The sequence below is a fragment of the Orycteropus afer genome, unplaced genomic scaffold, assembly GCF_000298275.1.
Source record: "Orycteropus afer afer isolate SDZICR_OR568_19922 unplaced genomic scaffold, OryAfe1.0 scaffold00111, whole genome shotgun sequence".
Taxonomy (NCBI): Eukaryota; Metazoa; Chordata; class Mammalia; order Tubulidentata; family Orycteropodidae; genus Orycteropus; species Orycteropus afer.
In genome coordinates this window covers 7,791,156-7,811,327 of record NW_006921698.1, presented here as the reverse complement: position 1 = coordinate 7,811,327, position 20,172 = coordinate 7,791,156, and the positions used below count along the sequence as shown (strand labels likewise).

General features: G+C 37.0%; 1 protein-coding gene across 1 annotated transcript; it reads left to right on the top strand.

Moving 5' to 3' along the window:
- Positions 1-830: 830 nt before the first annotated feature.
- SAV1 (salvador family WW domain containing protein 1) lies at positions 831-19,706 on the top strand. Its single transcript, XM_007943692.1, has 5 exons — positions 831-924; positions 3,578-4,021; positions 11,489-11,759; positions 16,232-16,375; positions 19,505-19,706. Exons 1-5 carry the CDS (start codon positions 831-833, stop codon positions 19,704-19,706), a joined length of 1,155 nt encoding a protein of 384 aa, XP_007941883.1.
- The last annotated feature ends 466 nt before the right edge of the window (positions 19,707-20,172 follow it).

Genomic DNA, 20,172 nt, shown 5'->3' with positions numbered 1-20,172 from the left:
TTTGGTGTTACTAGCCTGGGGTTGTGGTCTGTCAACCGTATTCTTACTCTGTGTTATTTGTTGTTGTTGACAGAAGAGTGGTGGATTCTGTTATTAGGGACCTGAATTTACCAGCCTAGGACATTCCAAGAGGGACTCATCACTCCCCGACGATGATCGAAACGCGTCTAGGAGGCGTCACTGCCTTCAACGCCCCGAGAAAAAAATCTGTGGGAAGCAGGACTCCACTGCGTGAGCGCGGGATGGCCTCCCGCACGCCGGCTAGCTCTGTCTCTCGCCAGCCCCTGTCCGAGGGATATGGTTCTCGCTGAAGATGTTTGAAGACAATAGCTCCTCCTCCGGGGAGACTGTGGGACCGGTCTGTTAACTGAGGCGCTGGCGTCCAGCAGTCGGAGCCGCGCCCGGGAGCTGCGGTGGGGGAGGGGTGGCGGCAGCGGCTCGCGCAGCGTCGAGTATCCCAGAATTCCCAGTGGCTGTGGGGAAAGTTTACGGGACGTAGGCGGTAGCGGCGGCGGCGGCCACGGCGTTAGCGGTTATTAGCTGGCGACCGGCGGACCATGGCCCTGGCCCGGCTTCCTTGGCCTTTCCTCACGGTGTCCCTGGGCAGCGTCGCCGAGCGGGCAGACTTCCGGGAAGGACTTGACATGCGGTTGAGCAGCGACCGGCGCGCTTAGCGCCCTGAACATGCGGCATTCCCTGCGGTCAACCCCGGGCTGCGGAGAGGCGGCGGCGGCGGCGGTGCCGGGAGGGGTGGCGGTGGAGACGAGCCGGGCCTGGCGCGGAGCCCTAGAGGAGGTTACTTGGCCTGGACTCGGGTCTCACCAAGAAGGATGCTGTCCCGAAAGAAAACGAAAAACGAAGTGTCCAAGCCGACCGAGGTGCAGGGGAAGTACGTGAAGAAGGAGACATCGCCTATGCTACGGAGTGAGTGTCGGGCGGGGCGCACCCACCTGGCCGGGGCAGCCACGGGACCCGGGCGGGGGCGCCAGTCGAGGCTTGTTAGAGCCCAGCGCGTCTCCCCACGCGTCCTTATTCCTGTTGGCCTCTGTGAAGAACTGGTTTCCTAATTTCTTGTGCATGAAGTGGTGTTCTTTCTTTGAAAGGCTATAAGTAAGAACCTGAGGTTTGCCGCCTCCCCCTCCCCGCCCTTGAAGAGAGCCCCTAAAAATACCAAATCTCCACGCCCTCCCCGTGGCATTGTTGTTTGTTTTGATTACTGGAAGGGACTCCAGGAAACAAATTGCCGATGCGCTGACGTTTTAGGAGTAAAAGTGATTAGACTGGGACACTTTTCCTCGGTTAGACACAGTACGTCAAGATGTGCGTTGTGTTTGCCAACTTTGCCAGTGTCACTCGTCGGTGCTGGAAGTTATGTGATCCTTGCGACAAAATTCTTTCGCTCTGCTGCTGAAGGCAGAGACGAAGAGGTGAAAAGCAGACTGTCGCTGCTGTGGCCGCTACCCAAAGCCTCATGCCTTTTAGATCTCAGAGCAGAGGAGCCAAAATCATTTGTTTGGCTATATTAGTGAGGATTTTTAAGCTGTGTTTCCAATAAAGGCCTGCACACCAAAATCCAAACCCACTATAATATAGTTGATTCCAACTCATAGCGGCCGTGTAGGACAAAGTAGAACCGCCCCACAGAATTTCAGAGGCTGTAATCTTCGCGGAAGCAGACTACCACATCTTTCTCCCGCAGAGCTTTGGTTTAACAGTCGAGCGCTTTAACCACTGCTCCAACAGAGCTTCCTATAAAGACCCTCCCCTAGGGTCTCCAAAAAGGCAAAGAAATTCAAAATGAATTATACCTAATTTTGGGAAAATTACTAAAAAATACATAATTTTTTAACTTTATTGGAGTGTTACTCTCCACCTCTCCCTTTCTCCTCAGTTTAAATACTTGACTCTTACTTTCGAGCTGAATCTTTTTAATTTTTACCTTTTGTTTTTGTGTTCTGAATCTTTGTGAAGTAAGGAGCTAATATTTTGGTGCTTCAATGTGTGCTTGTTCCTTTGTGTAAGTTTCCTTCTTGGACCAAGTAGTAACCTTGTGACTTAGTTATTACCTCATTTTATAGTTACAAGAGCTTTTCATAGAGGTTCTGAGTACTTCCCAGAATCACAGAGAAAAGGGTGGAGAGCATGTTTTTCTATTACAATTCCATTTTCACATGTTGAGATGTATTGTAGATAGAACTGTATTTGCAATGCTTTCTGATAGAGCAACAAAATAGATCTAATGGGGGTGCATCAGTATCCTAAAATTTGATCTTTAAACCCTTTTTTAACAACTTCTTTTCAGTTATATATGTTAGATTCTTGGTTAAATTTTTAAATAATAACTTGCAGTTTGCTGCAAATTAAGTTTATCAAACACTAAGTTATGAAATACGTTTGCTTTGCCTTTAAGCAATTAATTTTTGATGTAATAATTTTTGTTTTTGTTTCAAGTATTAATCTGATTTATTCTGACCAGTGTTAGCTTCTGAAGGTTATTATTATGAAAGCTCTCGAATAAGTTTATAAAATGAACTATTAAAAGGCAGCTTCCTTCATGTTTTAGAAGTATTTGTTTCCTGAGACTATCTAAGGTATTTTCTAGTGTGGTATTCAGAAGTACTATATCCTGAAAGCTATTGTTCTAGCGTTATCTTCTGTTTTTAATTATAATTACTTGCTCTTAAAGGAGCCATAGTTTCAGGCTTGGTGTTTCTTAACAGATCCAACATTTGTGTGCTTTTTTGATTGTTTTATGTTTAATTTTCATACCTGAAATTATAACTTTCAAACTTTTGATTACTAGTTCTGGTAATTTCAAGAGTAGGAAGACAGGATTAATAATTTAAATATCTATTTAAAGGAATACTTTGACATGTTTGGGAAGTAGCATTATGTTCTGTTTTATCTTTGAAATTCTGTTTGCATGAAGAAGCATTTTTTAGCAGTTTATAAGCAAAATACACTAGAAGCTTATATAAATTATACTGATAACGGCATGTAGGTTTGTCAGATTGTTTACTGTTTCCTATTTTTACACAATAATTCATGAGTCTTTCATTCAATACAGGTTCATTTTTAAATTTATTGGCATTTCATCATGTCATATGGTAGTATGTAGACTACAGGAGCTCTTTGGTGGTGCAGTGGTTAAAGTGCTTGGCTGCTAACTGGAAAGTTGGTGGTTTGAACCCACCAGCCACTCTGCTAGAGAAAGATGTGGAACTCTGCTTCTTAAAGATTGTAGCCTTGGAAACCCTATGAAGCAGTTCTTTTTTCTATAGGGTAATTATATGGAGGAATTGACTCGATGGCAGTGAGTATGTAGAATACATTTGATTCTGGCTGAGCTTACATACACCACAGTCACACAAAGTATAAATTTGCTTGAGTGGGAAAATACTAATCAGTCCCAGTTTAAAAATATATATAATAACTATATTAAATCAAATTTTAAATTGTGGTGTCTTAAGTCCATTGAAATTTCGCCTTTTCAGGGTTGTAGATGTAAATGTACAACTTTTGAAAAGTGTGTTTATTACTTATTGAAATGGTAACTGTATTCTTTGTTTTATTGTAGATCTTATGTCTTCAGTCATCCGGCATGGTCCAACAATTCCAAGACGAACTGATATCTGTCTTCCAGATTCAAGCTCTAATGCCTTTTCAGCTTCTGCAGATGGAGTAGTTTCAAGAAACCCGAGTTTCCTTAGAACTCCAATTCAAAGAACACCTCATGAAATAATGCGAAGAGAAAGCAACAGATTATCTGCACCTTCTTTTCTTGCCAGGAGTCTAGCAGATGTCCCTGGAGAATATGGCTCTTCTCAGTCATTTTTAACAGATGTTAATTTTGCTGTGGAAAATGGAGACTCCAGTTCCCGATACTATTATTCAGATAATTTTTTTGATGGTCAGAGAAGACAGCTGCTTGGAGATCGTGTACATGAAGACTATAGATATTATGACTACAACCATGATGTTTTCCAAAGAATTCCACAGAATCAGGGGAGGCATGCTTCAGGTGACTTAAAATTATAAATATATTAGTTTATATTTATGTTTATTGATACTGCAGTCAAAAAGATACTCTTTTCTGGGTTTGGGAAATCAGCAATGCTTTTTCATACCATCATTCTTGCTAAACCTAAGTTGTAAATAGTTACTAACCTATATTGGATGAAAGAATTCTTGTGTCCATTTATTTTATTACCTTGTGTTATTATATGTACATGGTTCTTATCTCAAAACTATCTGGACTCTTTATCACTATGAGCCTTGAAAACATGAATAATTTTATGTCTATAGTTGGATTGAATTTAGGTGTAAGTTTGTTAGAATGGGAAGGTTTGGGCCTCAGAGAAACTGGTTTTAATGGGAAAAAAGGCTACAAAGAATTGGGCATGCTTAGTGATACCATCCAAAAAAAAAAAGAAAGAAACCAACTTATAGGCAACTATTATTAATAATATTCTATTATTTAGACAGAACCTGTCCTTTTCCTCTTTGACAGAACTATTTTAGTAGCCTGAAGATTATTTCCCAAGTTGGTCAAAAAGATTTATTTTCAAATAGTTTTTTGAGGCAAGCTGAAAATTAAACTTACTCTTCTGATTGTTTTTTCCTAGTAAGTTTAGGTCTTAAATTTTGGCAGAATAAAAAATAAATACATAAAATAGCTTTACTTTTTAGCCTATATAACCTCAAATAAGCAGACTTTAAAAATAGTTTAGTGTATAAGTATTTTGATTGTAGAAAATATTTTTTTAGATTTATTTAATATTAATTATTTATGCATCTAACATTTTCCTTGGCCATCTTGGTCTCTGCCCTTTGGTACCTTATTTGAAGAAATAATCACAGAACAATTAATTGTTAACCTTTATTATTTATTTGAGTCAGAAGAGAGAGCTCAGGGCAGGCTGGAATACCTAGAAATGATTCATGGAAGAGATGAGACTCAAACTAAGCTTTGAGTTGGATTTTGGATTAACAAGTGGCAAAAGAAGGACATTTTAAGTGGAAAATTGGGAATAGCTTGGTGAAATTAGGAATAGGCATGGTATATCCAGAGGACAGTGTATAGCTCTGCCAGGTTTGAAGAGGTATGATGTAAGGTGGGGTAGAGGTTTGTGGTCCAGCAGTTAAGCTATAGGATTGAGATTTGAGTTAAGCAGAAGCCATTTCACAAAGACTGATGATTTTATAAGGTGCTTTGGTGGCATAGTGGTTAAAGCATTTGGCTACTAACTATAAAGGTTGGCAGTATGAACCCACTAGCCACTCCACATGAGAAAGATGAGACAGTCTGCTTCTATAAAAATTTGAAGCTTTGGAAACCCTATGGGGCAGTTCTACCCTGTTCTAGAGGGCTGCTATGAGTCTGAATCACCTTGATGGCAGTGGGTTTAATGATTTTATGAGAGCAACTTTTAAAGAAGATTGTTGTTGTTAAGCGCTGTTGAGTCGGACCTGACTCATGGGTTTCTTCTTGGGTTTCTGAGGCAGTATCACTACAGAAATAGATTGTCCAACCTTCCTTCTGAGTGGCTAGTGGGTTTGAACCGCTGGCCTTCTGGTTAGCAGTCAAGTGCCTTAGGCACTATGCTACCAGTTCAGTAGTATTCAAAACAGATTCCTAGAGAAAGAGGATTATAGGTACCAGTGGTAATGGCGAGGAAAAGCAAATCTGTGATTATTTTGAAGGGAAAATTAAAACTTAATTATGAGTTTCCCATCCCAATTGTCATTGAGTCCATTGTGACCCATAGTGACCCTGTAAAACCAAAAATACCCCACACTCACTGCCATCAAATCAATTAGGCTAGCAGCTGAGCACTTAACCTGGCTACATAACCAAACAAAAAACCAAACTCACTACTGTTGAGTCAGATCCAACTCATAGCAAGCCCTCCTTGGGTTTCTGAGGCGGTATCATTATGGAAGTAGATTGCTCAACCTTCCTTCTGAGGAGTGACTGATGGGTTTGACCCTCCAGCCTTCTGGTTAGCAGTCAAATGCCTTAAGCACTACACCACCAGAGCTCCTTCCTGGCTACATAGGAAGTAATAAATAAATGGTTGAATAAGTGAATGGATCTGGAGGTTTCAGAGCTGGAAACTCAAGATGATTTTGATAGCTGAGAGGGATTAGTAATAATAGCTTAAAACAAATCTGTTCAGTTAATAAAGATTATTTGTTGTTCTTTGCATTCACCTTTCCTAGGTATATTTACATTGCAAACATCAATCACTGATGATAGTACTTTTCAACCTGAAATTTAAGTATATCAATACCAAAAACCAAACCAAATTCAACTGCTGTTGAGTTGGTTCCGAATCATAGTGACTCCTCCTTGGGTTTCTGAGATGGTATCTGTATGGAAGTAGATTGCCCAATTTTCCTTCTGAGGAGTGGCTGGTGGGTTTGAACCGCTAGCCTTTTGGTTAGCAATCAGATGCCTTAGGCACTACTCCACCAGAGCTCCCAAATAGGAAGAATTAATAATACCAAATTAAGATACCAAATTAAGATACTGAGTCACAAAATATCATTGCCTTTTAAGACCTTAATCTTTACTGATATTCTCAGGAACAATCTGACATAATTTTTGGAATCTTAAAGATAAACAATTTTCCAATCACAATTTAGAAATAAATAAAATACAAGTTAATTGGATTCTTTTTCAAATTAAAGAATAATAGTTTTAAAAATAAGACTTAAAAACTTAATAAAATTAATTTTTATCAAGGCAGAATAAATGTAATGTAAAGTTTTTTTGTTAGTTGGCATCGAGTCGATTCCAGCCCATTATCATCTAGGAAAAAAATAGTACTTCTATGAAAGATTCTATTAAGTGTCTGGGAAGAATTAATTAATTGATTGTAAATTGAATGAAAAGCCTAAAAACTCTTTTCCCAGATGGGAACAATCTGAATATGAGGCAGTAGCTGAAGTTTCTTGAAATCATCTTGAAAAGACTAGAAACTTGTATTTTCAAGATTTATGCTGGAGGGTTGAAGGAATTTGGGTGAATGGAAAGGAGAAAGTTAAGCTTGTGGAATGGCAGTTGGTGGTGTGGAATTTACTCCAGTAAAGGCATAAATACTTAGTTAACCAGGATCATCTTTTTATAATGAGTTGTATAATCATTAGAAACATAAATGTAGTGTAATATTATTACAGACGTGAGAAGGCAGTTGCTTTGGTTCAGTACTTAAATCAACCATGGCTATAACTGTTACTAATTAGGAAAAATGTATGGAATAAAATAGTTTTAATGCTTAATGACAGTAGTAATTCCTGCCAGTTAGTTATTACTTAGATTTTTTAGGAAACGCCTTTCCTCAAGAGTTAACTTCATCCTAACTGTATTTAGTAGAAGCACAAAAACAAGTTAATAGTATCTTTTATTTTATTTTTATTGTGATTTGGGTGAAGATTTACAGAGCAAATTCACTTTCCATACAGCACTTCACATACACTTTGTCTCATGACATTGACCACAATTTACCACAATGCAACAGCTCCCCCCACACTTCCTCCTGATCATTACCTCTTCCTTGTGTCCATCCCTCCATGCCTTCCTGCCCCCTGACCTGTCTCCCAGTGCATAAGCAGCCTTTCTTTCTCCCATGATTGTTCTCTCCAAGGAATGTGTCTACCTCAGGTAAATGTTCAACTCATATGCCTGTCTTTTGCTTGACTGAAAGCCACAGGTATGGGTTCAGTTCCATACCTGATGGGCAGCTAGGGGCCATAGTCTCAGTGGTTCCACCAGGCTCTATTGGACCAGCAAACCTGGTCTCCCCTCCCCCCCCTTTTTTTTTCTCCAAATGGTTTTGAGAGAAACCACATTGTTCTCCCTCTCTATCCAGGATCTCCTACATAGATCCCCTTCCAAGTAGTTGACATTGGTAGCCGGGCACCATCTAGTTCTTCTGATCTCATACTCTTATAAGCTGCTGATTGGATGGTGTATCAGTCACTAGGACTGATTGTATCCATGAGTGTTTGGTTTTCTTCATTCTTTGCTCTGGATGAGGAGAGACCCATTGTTGCATCTAGATGGCAGCTTGCAAGCTTTTAAGATCCCAGTTGCTACTCACCACAGTAGGAGGTGGAACAATGTTTTGTGTAGTATGTTATGCCAATTGATCTTGATGTCCCCTGCGACTATGGTCCCGAGTGCACAGGTTCAAGTACTTGGTCCCTTCTTGGTAGCCGGCTGTGACCAAGCATTGACTACCACCTTGCCTCTTGTCAGCTCTACTGTACACTTGGGAATTCAGATCATACACATAAACTTACAGGACCATTGTCTGCCAACCCTATACATGTTCTTGGGTACACTCCCTGCTTCATAGACATACCTAATAGTTCAGCCTGTCCACCCATCTATCCACTCATATACCCATGTCTGCCTTCACTGACAAAGCAGTACTGTATGTGCAAAAGGGTTCATTTTTGTTGTCTGTACCTCCCATGTACCTCTCTCTGTCTTTCTCTTCCTCAGTGCCACCATATTGATCACTCATATTTGGTGTATTGCCCTTCTCTTCTCCCAAATCAATACTTATCTCTATCTATCTAACAGTGTTCCCTCCCCTCCCCTCCCCTCCCACCCCTGGTAACCAACAAAGAAAATTTCCTTCCATAGATAAACTTTTCCTTGACTTTTTACAATAACGGACTAATACAGCATTTGTCCTTTTGTGATTGACTTATTTCACTCAGCATAACGTCCTCCAAGTTCATCCACGTTATGCAGTGAGAAACAAGTTAATAGTATCTTAAAGGGCTTTAGGGCCTACCAAGTTCTGCTTTAGCTGTGGAATTCGACCTTTAACAATTTTGGCCATCATACTAGTCAAGCACTTACTGTATGTGCCAAAGGAAGGAACCCTGCTGTTAACAGGAAGTCTTTAGTTGGAATACTAAAGGCAGAATGAGTCCCTTTGTTTTGCACTTAAATATTTTAGTTCTTTGGAGTTTTAAGATGACAAAAGAAATTGTGAAAATCAAACTGAAAGTATCAGGCTTTACAAAAATATATAGGATTTATATTCTAGTAAATGCATAGTTAACCACATCGTTTGATGAGGTGTTAGATAATCATTAGTGACATAAATGTATCTAATTTTTTTTGCAGGGAAGGAGGGAAGTCAGTTGGCTTGGTTCAATAATTAGATCTCTTTGTCAATGATGGCTATAATGTTTAGTTATCTATTACTATAGACAAGATTGTGGAACTTCATTAGAGTTCCAGATTCTAATTTATTTTTTTGTAGCTATCATAAAATTAGGAAACCAGAATTTTTTTTATCTTTAAGGACAGATCTCATAGTCATTCTGGTTGTACAATATTATCTTTGAGGGCATATCTTGAAAGCTTGGTAGAAAGGCCAAAAACTTCCCTTTTTTGGGGGGAAATTGTGTGTTTAGTTTATGAATATTTTACTTTATTTTATATGAGTGGAAGGTGTATGTGCAGTTAAAATTCCTACAAGTAAGTTGTTTTGAGGATTATTAATGAATGCCACCCATTCTTTTCCGGAGCTAATTGAAATTATGGAAGAATGTTCCCTGTAGCTCAGAAACTGAAATTCGCATTTGCTATACTGATTTACTACAAAATTGGTAGCGTGTTTTTTCTTTTATTAGTTGCATTTACATGTCTTTGAAGAATTACGGTTGATCTTTTATTGCTAAGATTATGTGTTTCGTAATAAATTTGCCATTTGACTTATGTCATTTGTTTGACCTTTGGTAAAATAAACCTTTGTTTCATCTATAAATTAGTAGCGCTAATACTCTGTCATAGTGCTGCTTTGAATATGTAATAGGACATATGGAAAGGGCCAGGGACATAATAGGCACTCTATCAGTGCTCATTCCCTTTGTAAGAGTGTTATGTTATCTTCTCTGCTTTTTCCAGATTTGGCATGTTTGGTTATTGAAGTTTCAACTTTTTGGCTGAACTTAGAGTGGAGGTATGGTGTGTCAGAGTTTGACGTAGCTTTTTTTTTTTTTAAATCTGCTAGACCTCTTTTATTACTGGTAATGCGTTAATGTTTCAGACCAGTGGTTTCTAATCTTTTTATATTGTACATGCATTTATCAATAGATTTTATAAAATTACCACAAACAATAATTTAAGAAGTTAGTCCACATAGCACTTTCAGAAAGTGGGCAGAATGTCACGAAATAAACTAGTATATCTAAAAAGGTTAGGAATCATGGTTTTACTCGGCATTGATACAGCTGGTGAGTCTATTTGAAACTTTGAGAACTTCATGGCTTTTTTATCAAATTGTTAAAAGTTTAGTTCTGAAAATGAGAATCCTTACAAGACTAGTCTTTGTGCTTCCTTTAAACATGAATTTCAAATTTATCCTAGTTCAAATCTGGTTCTTGGTCCCTAATATTGTTTGTATGTCAGAATACATGTTTTTCTAGATTTAAGCAAGTTCAGTATATGGAAATCTGGATTTTTTAAACAGAGAAATTGTCACAAACTTTAATAACTCTCAAAGCCTTTATAGTCTTTAATTATGTATGATAAAAGCTTTTGTTTTTCATAATGCTATTTTTAGAAATCTATTTATAATAAGGGGATCTCTGTCCAGCCAAAATGTTATGATTCTTACATCGTTGCATGCTGTTGAGTCAATTCTGACTCATAGTGGCCCTATATGAGAGACTAGAACTGCCCCACAGAGTTTTTTAGGCTGTAATCTTTATGGGACAGATTGCTAGATCTTTTCTCCAGAAGAGCTATTGGTGGGTTTGAACCGCCAACCTTTTGGTTAGCAGCCAAATGCTTAACCATTGTGCCAACAGAACTCTTTGCTTGTCTATATGTATCTATATCTATGAAAGATCCTGCTGGGATTTTGATTGGATTGCATTAGAGTTGAACATCATTTTGGGGAGAATTGGTAACTATGTTGAGTCCTCCAATCTATGAACAAGATGGGTCATTTTTCATTTCTTTCACCAGAGTTTTATAGTTTTCTGTATACAGATCCTGCATATGTAAATTTTTTTGAGCTATTATAAATGGCATTATTTTAGTAATTCTTGTTTTCAATTGTTGTATAGATATTTTGATTTTTGTATGTTAATCTGTACCCTGGTACTTTGATGAACTCACTTACATAGTTCTAGCACAGCCAATTAAGAAATTGTAAACCTAGAGTGATTTACATGCTCATATTTGTTCTTTTAGAAGAAGTGTCAAATCTTAAATCTTGAAGGAAAATGAGGTGAAATTTTCTTTTTCTCATTTTCTCTTTAGCAGTGTACATTCTTAAGTAGCCTTGCTACTAGTTAAATATTGTATGGCCTAGTGATGGGGAGGTATCAACCAAAAAAAGAAAAAAATGTATTTGAAAACTAGGTCCTACTTCTTTTTTGTATTTAAACAATAGTTAATACTAGCTATGCTTTATTCATAATGACATATTTCTTCTCTTTTTTTCCTCCTCAGGTATTGGGAGAGTTGCTGCTACATCTTTAGGAAATTTGACTAACCATGGTTCTGAAGATTTACCCCTTCCTCCTGGCTGGTCTGTGGACTGGACAATGAGAGGAAGAAAATATTATATAGATCATAACACAAATACAACTCATTGGAGTCATCCTCTTGAGAGGGAGGGGCTTCCTCCAGGATGGGAGCGAGTTGAGTCAGCAGAATTTGGCATCTATTATGTAGACCACATAAACAAGGAGGCTCAATACGGGCATCCCTGTGCTCCTAGGTAGAGTATAAACTTTATTTGTAACTTTTTGTTTTGAGATTGTCTGATGTTAGATTTTGGACTCAGATATTTCATTCAAAGAGAATGGGATCTTGAAGCTTGAGATTGGAAAACCTTATTTTTCAAAGTTTATGACAGTTTCTTCTGGACTTTGTAATGTATGACTTTAGTAATTTTTTTAAAAAAATCTTTCTTTTTAAACAATCTCAAAAACAGGATCATTGTTCTTATGATCAGATTTTTTAAGATGCCAGAATGTTTTTGCTATAGATATCCAGAAATTGAAATACAATATCTGCCTGTTCACATTTAAATTCCTATAAATGAGATAGACCTATCTCCTAATAGGTAAAAATATATACTTTTGAATTGTAACATCTTGCTATTTTTATTCAATTCCAGACATAATTTTATATTCTGTTTCTTACTGTTGCTAGGTAAGAAAGCAGAAATTGGGAATGGATAAAGTGTCCCAGATCTGTAATAAATGCAGCCTTTAGGCTGTTTTGTTAAATACTGGGCTTATCAGTAGATTTAATTAGTGACCAGACTTTTAGCCCTGTGCTGTCCAGTGCTGTAGCCAGTTGCCACATGTGGCTATTAGAGTACTTGAAAGGTGATTAATCCTAATTGACTAATTGATGTGCTGTAACTAAATACACACCAGATTTCAACAAAAAAAGTTAGTATTAATATCAAAGTTGTGAATATTACGAAGTAATTAAATCTGAGCTTCAAGAACTGAGCCGTAAGATTAAAATGGGTAAAATATTATCAGCATGTTGATAGATGTTATTTAGTATCACCTGATATATAATAAAGATCTTTAGTTATACAAGTTGTAGTTTTTAGAACTATTACAATCATCAGGAAAGTACTTTTAAATATTATCACCTAGAAACTTTATTTTTATTGTGTTGCTTATGTAATAATTTACATACTTATATCTGATTCAAGAGCTTTGGTAACACTGTGATTAAAGCATTCCTCTGCTAACCAGAAGGTTGGTGGTTTGAACCCACCAGCCAACCTGCAGGAGAAAGATGAGGCAGTCAGTCTGCTTCTGTAAAGACTTAGAGCCTTGGAAACACTATGGGGCAGTTGTACTTTGTCCTATAGGGTTGCTATGAGTCAGAATCGACTTAATGACAGTGGGTTTGGTTTTGGGGGTTTTATCTGCTGATTCAGTTTTGACAATTTTTCCCAGTGGTTTCATTTTGTGCCACTCAATCAGTGTTAACTGGAACAAGTGAGATTATAATTTCTTCCAGATAACCAAATATGTGATGAAGCAAAGGTCTTCATGGACCAACCAGATAACCAAATAGGAGAGTATAATGAACTTACTTTTCTGTTCATCCTTGTTAAACTTACATTATTATAGATAGATTTTTATATTCTAACAAACGGTGGCTGCGATGATGGGCTCAAGTATAGCAGGGATCATGGAGCTGGCATGGGATCGGGCAGTGTTTCGTTCTGTTGTACATGGGGTTGTTATGAGTCAGAGACGACTGGACGGCACCTAACAACAAGAAACAAAATATTTTCACTTTGTTCATTTGCTTCTTTCCTAAGCTTAGGGTTAGCTTTCTTAAGTAGTGTTAATAGCTAGTTTTTATGTAAAACTCTTGGCTTACATTAGTATATTTAATTCTGAGAAAAACCATCTGTGGCATGAATTTATTATTCCTGTTTTACTAATCAGGATGCCGAGGCTTACATGAGTCAAGCAGTTTTACTTATGTGCATACAACTAGTAAGTAGTCAAACTGAGTTTAAAACCCAGGCATACCTGACTGTAATTCTTTCATGACCTGTGGGACGTATAGTGCTCACCTACATTTTATGCTTCTAGAGTTTATTGGGAAGCTTCTATACCACTTTTAGTGTGTATTACCATCTGGTAGGGGCCTGTATAATTGTATGAATCTGAACAAATGGGCCTTATCCCAACAGCACCAGAGACTCCTTGGGACATATGCGTCCCACTAATTGTATCAGAATTCAAATTACCTCAGGAAAAATTTTTTTCAATTTATTCAAAATGCCTTCCCTTTCTGAAAACATAGGGTTTCAACACAAAATTCAAAGCAGAAGTAATCCAATCTTGAACAGGTTAAAGCCTCAATCATTCCTCACCCCCCAGTTATCTAAGAATATGTCACTTGGACCTACTTATGAAAGAAAAATTGTAAATAAAATTTAGTGCCATCTGCACTTGATCTTTAAATTGTTAACCACATTCTAATCTAACCCTTACTTTAGTCTCAGTTTAGTGTTACAGTGCCATTTTCTGATTCACTCATAAATCTTTACTTTTAGAGGCAGATCCCTTCTAGTTTTAAGTATGGAATAGATCATTTTGACCTCCCAGAATTCAGCCTTTCATTTTCAGGTGCTTTAGTGCTTCCTTAGCACTTTTGCACATAATGCTCCCTGTCTGCCCCCCACCCCTTTTTTTCTATTTCCCCCTCCCAGCCTCTCAGTATACACAGGCATGTATAATGTATACTTCAACTAATTTAAAGCATGATCTTTTTTTCTTTTAAGCCTCATTATGATTTAAAATATGTTCTACTCAAAGGAACCCTGGTAGTGCAGTGATTAAAGCACTCAGTTGCTAAACAGAAGGTTTGTGGCTTGAACCCACCAGCTGCTCTTCAGGAGAAAGATTGTAGTAGTCTGCTTCCATAAAGATTTACAGCCTTAGAAACCCTGTAGAACAGTTCAGTTGACTTGATGGCAGTAGGTTTAGTTTTGGAATCAACTGTGTCTTAATTATCTAGTGTTACTGTAACAGAAATACCACAAGTGAATGGCTTTAACAAACAGAATTCATTGCTTCACAGTGTAGGAGATGAGAAGTACAAAGTCAGAGACCCAGCTCTAGGACAAGACTTTGTTTCTCTGTGTCTCTTGGTCATTGGAGGATCCCAGTGCAGGGATCCTGGGTCCAAAGGATGTGCTCTACTTCTGCTCTTGTTTCTTGGTGGTAGTAGTCCCCTCCTCTCTGTTCCCTTCTCTCTTTTTATCTCTTGTTAAATAAAAGGTGTTACAGGCCACACCCCAGAGAAGCTCCCCTTTTATGGATCAGTGTTGTGATGGGTCTAAGAGTGTCTCAACCCACCCTTAGCTTACTCCTTTTACACCTGATTAGCTTATCACATCAGATCACATCATGGAGTATCAGTACATACTTGCCACATTATGTCATTACATAACTTCTAAACCACTGAGAATCATGGCACAGCCAAATTGACATGAATTTTGGGGGAACACAATTCAATCCATGACAAACTCTAACTCCCATTTGCTCTCTTAAGGTAGTCAAAGTAAAAAGGAAACATTACAGTGAATGTGAATTTTTATATTTTTATCATTTAGTGCTGACCTCCCCTTATTGTATATTCCCCCAAGTCAGTACATATCTGCCCTCTAATGATTTACTCTTACTTCCTCTCCCACCCTAGCAGCCTTCAAAGAATGATTCTGTTTGTAAACATTTTTGACTTTTTACAATATTTGTCCTTCTGTAATTGACTGATTTCACTCAGCATAATGTTCTCTGGGTTTATCCATGTTATGAGATGTTTTACAGATTCATCATCATTTTTTAATGTTGCATAGTATTCCATTGTGTGTATGTACCATAGTTTATCTATTCATCCATTGATGGACACTTGGTTGTTTCTGTCTTTTTGCTATTGTTAATAATGCTGCAATGAACATGGTTGTGTATGTATGTTTGTGTCATAAATCTAAATTCTCCAGGATATATACGTCGTAGTGGGATTGCTGGATCATATGATATTTCTGTTTCCAACTTCTTAAGTGCCATAATGTTATCCACAGTGGTTGCACCATTTTACATTCCCACCAGCAGTGTACATAGGTTCCAGTCTCTCTACACCCTCAGCAGCGTTTATTTTTTTCTATTTCTTGAACTTTGCCACTAATGCTAGGGTTAATGTGGTTATTTTAAGCACAATACCCACCCATACTGAACTGCCTATTCTCACACCCCTTTGTGTCCTAAAGGAGAAGGAAAATACCCATTCTCCTTTTAAAATACTATTAATTTTTCCAGTATGAATGGACAGCTAATTACTAATAATTAACTTTCTTTTAATACTAGTTTTAAAAATCTGTGGTAAAGTTTACAACTTAGCCTCAATTTTTTATAGCTTTCTTTGAAACTGTTCTTTAAAAGAATAAGGATCAGCCAGAAAAAAATTTCATAAAAATATGTAATGATTTAGCTTAGGTTTATATCCATCACTAGGGGCCTACTAGTTTTCAGAAGAAGATATATTTTACTTCCTTATAGAATGGTAATGGAAGCTATAACCTTTAGAGGTTGTCTTTATGTGGTAGAAAGGCATTAGTTGGGACAGACAGGATATATACTGAAACAAGCTTAAATATATTTCTTTATAATTTGTTTATGCTAGTTTATTCTTTCTTCTTAGTGTACCTCGGTATGATCAACCTCCTCCTGTCACATACCAGCCACAGCAAACTGAAAGAAATCAATCCCTTCTGGTACCTGCAAATCCGTATCATACTGCAGAAATTCCTGACTGGCTTCAGGTTTATGCTCGAGCCCCTGTAAAGTAAGTGAATTTATAACAGAACATTTTATTGAGGGGTGAATGGAGGACTGAATGGAGTTTCTAGGTTGCTTAGCCAATGTGTGCCATTTTTTTAGGCTGCTTAGCCAATGTGTGCCATTTTCTCTCTTAATAAAGGATAACATGTTTGGTAGAGTAGAGGGTCAGTGAAAAAGGGACAACCCTCAATGAGATGGACTGACAAAATAGCCCCAACAGTGGACTGAAGCATACCAACAATCATGAAGGTGGCACAGAACCAGGCAGCATTTCGTTCTCTTTATATATTAGGTCACCATGAGTTGGAGACAGCTCAATGGCAACTTGCAAGGAAAATAGCTCTTCACTATTTTATTTAAAGAAAATGTCTCACAGTTTGGGTAGGTTTGAACTACCAACCTTTAGGTTGGAAACTAGTCACAAATTGCTCCTGCCACCCAAGCTTCTTTGTTATGTGTATGCTGATCCTAAATCATATATAATTTGTTTAAGTGTTTATGTTTTCTTGTAAGTCTGGAAGAATATGTGCTCAACTGTTAATGTTAGTTACAGTTGGTAAGATAGGGGAGGGTTATTTTTTTTACTTTGTATTATTTCTATTCTGTAAACTCAAAACTCACTGCCATCGAGTTGATTCAGATTCACAGCGACCTCTATTGGATTTCCAAGGCTATGAATCTTATGGAAGCATATTGCCTCAACTTTCTTCTGCAGAGTGGCTGTAGGTTCAAACCACCAATGTTTTGGTTAGCAGCCAAATGCCTTAACCACTACACCACCAGAATTCCTATATCTACTCTATGGTCATTTTCAAAAAGAAATAACTTAGTAAGCTTTCCTTTTTTGGGAAAAAATTAGTTCTTAACTTAAATGGAACTTCTGATTTCTTATGAAAGAAACAGAATCCTAAAAATCACAGTTCTTTCCAACCCTATGGTTCTGTGTGCTAACTATGGAACTTATGGAAAGTAGTAACAGTCTTTTTTCAGGTTGAAGCTTAATCTTATCTGGGAGGTCAGAATTCTTCCCAGAATGAGCCAGATTGAAAAAAAAAAAGCAAGTACTTCTTCATTACGTAAAAACTTAAGCCAGAAACTGGAAGCCTGTTGCTTTTTAGTTGACCTAAACTTAGTATGGAAATGGTTAATATTGTCTGTCAACAAAGCGTGAGCTGTCTGCTACATATTAGATCATGGAGAATCAATCACTTATCAAAAAGATAAGTTTTGGCCAAAAATTAGCTTGTTTTTTCCTTTTGTGTTTCAAACATTTGAGAAGTTTCTAACTTCCTGAAACTCTTCAATTTCATCTCTAGCAGTAATTTACCAAAACAATTTTGAGAGTTAGAACTTCCAGTTAGAACCTGATTAACAGAGTATATCCTAAGATTTTATATAACTTCTGTAAAGTTGTATTTTTAAGCCTACTCAAAAGTCTATAATGCATAGTATAACTGTAATCAAGCTGAACTGTGAATAAAATTACAAAATTTAATATTAATAGGAAAAAAAACATCAGGAACACATTTACTTTCCATTATTTCTCATATACACTGAACCCCCCCCACACACATATATACTAATCCGAATAGAGGCAACAGGGCAAGGGCTATTTTTATGCCCATATCTTGGCAGTCCCACAGTGTGACCACTGACCCAGCCATCTATCTGGTTGTAGGTAGAAAGGAAGGAAGAGAAGGTATAATGATTGGAGGATAAGGAAGGACTTAGGCTACATTGTGGTACCTGGATCTGGGGATTGGGGGTCCAAGGAAATATATTTACCTTGTGGTTTTGTATATTGTGTTCCTGATAGTCCTGGTACACATAGTATGTGGCTCATACTAGCTGCTCATTATAATTATCTTTTTTTAAAAAAAACTTTTTTTTACATTAGATAGATGACCCTTTGGGATAAGATGATAATTATAAACAGCAAATAATTATTTACATAAATAATTACCAATTATTAAATAAGTATTATAAAAATTATTTAAAATTATTAAATATTAAAATAATTATTAAAAATAAATCTACTAGAATTTGCATCCAGTGCAATATGATTTGAGAAGTATAACTTCAGTATCATATAGGTACATGCTTTGCTATATACTTCAAGATCTTTGTATAGTCTTAATAGATATTAACATTCAAAATCACTACTCTAAAGCGTGTTGGTCCATAGTTCCCTGCCTTTCTGAACTTTCATCCACTGGCTTTGCTTTTATTAGATTCTGATTTTTTTCATCTGTAAAATGAGAAAACGGGATTAGAGTGCTATCTCTAGATCTCTTTCAAATCATAGTTTAAATTACTGATTGCAAACCTCTCTCTCAGAATGTGATCTACTTACCATTGAAGAAGGACTAACCAAAAATCCAAACTCACTGCTGTCAAGTCGGTTCCAACTCATAACGACCCCTCCTTGAGTTTCCGAGGCGGTATCTCTACGGAAGTAGATTGCCCAATCTTCCTTCCAAGGAGGGGCTGGTGAGTTTGAACTGCCAGCCTTCTGGTTAGCAGTCAAATGCCTTAGGCATTATCCCACCAGAGCTCCTAAGAAGGACTAAAGACCTTCTAAATATAATCTTGTGGGAGTCCTTTCCCACATTATGGAGTCTTCTATAATCATCTTACCCTCTGATTTTGAAAGAGCATATTTTTTTCTGTCTGAATTTTTTCTTTGTTAGCTTTAGTTAATGACATTTCAAGTTAGAAAGCTTTGTCAACACTGGTGGCTTTGCCCACTATCATTTGCAAGCATGAGGTGGTCTAAAGTATTCTTAATTCTTGACAATTACTTTGGATTAACTGATGACTAGCATAAAATGTATTCTTCGAAATTATATAACTGTGTTTTGAATTTATGTTGATAGTTGTCTAGTGTTAATATTAGAATAATTAATACTTAAGATTAAAAGAAAGGGGTATTTTTAAATTTACACTGAAATGAAGTAATATTAGCATTTTTCTCCTCTCCGTAAAGAACAGTGTACTCTATTTAAATAACAGTTGGTAATTCAATTATTTTTAATTAAAGTTTATGATTTGTTAAATTATAGTAAAGCCGATATTTATAAAAATAGACCATTGTATGTATTTTGAACATATCTATGACTGTGTTTTAAAACAGATATGACCACATTCTGAAGTGGGAGCTCTTCCAGCTGGCTGACCTGGACACATACCAGGGAATGCTAAAATTGCTTTTTATGAAAGAACTGGAACAGATTGTTAAAATGTATGAAGCTTACAGACAAGCTCTTCTCACAGAGCTGGAAAACCGCAAGCAGAGAAAGCAATGGTATATCCAGAAACATGGCAAGAAGTTTTAAGTTAATTTTTTTAAATAAAAATGCAAGTTTTGTAACAGCTTTAAACTATTTTCACAGATAAAAAATTGCAGACAAGGACTTTGTTTAATAAAGGCAGCTTACTTTTTTGGACGTTATAAAGTTGTAATTTTATCTGTATTTTGTTATTAGAAATGTTATTTTGTCAAACAGAAAAAAAATGAGTATCATTCTAAGAACCAACATTGCAGACACTTCCAAATGCTATATAATAGGAAACTGCTTTGAATTTTTTGATGTAGACAAATGCAGCAAAAATGGTCAGTATACTCAGATATTAACTAGGAAATGATTACTTAGTAATCTCTTACACTAGCAGTACCTTTTTTTTTTTTTTTTTAAAGATCTCTCACAGTAGTAGTATTTTTCTTTTAAAGAGAGTCTCTGCATTATCTAAAGGAAGATGTTTATTGCTTTAGTATGTGGAGTATTATCTGTAGTGGGATGG

Excerpts from the sequence above, each read along its gene's own strand:
- SAV1 (XM_007943692.1), top strand. The coding sequence starts at position 831 with ATGCTGTCCCGAAAGAAAACGAAAAACGAAGTGTCCAAGCCGACCGAG. Across the intron at positions 925-3,577 it reads GACATCGCCTATGCTACGGA|ATCTTATGTCTTCAGTCATC; the intron begins GTGAGTGTCGGG and ends GTTTTATTGTAG. Across the intron at positions 4,022-11,488 it reads TCAGGGGAGGCATGCTTCAG|GTATTGGGAGAGTTGCTGCT; the intron begins GTGACTTAAAAT and ends TTTCCTCCTCAG.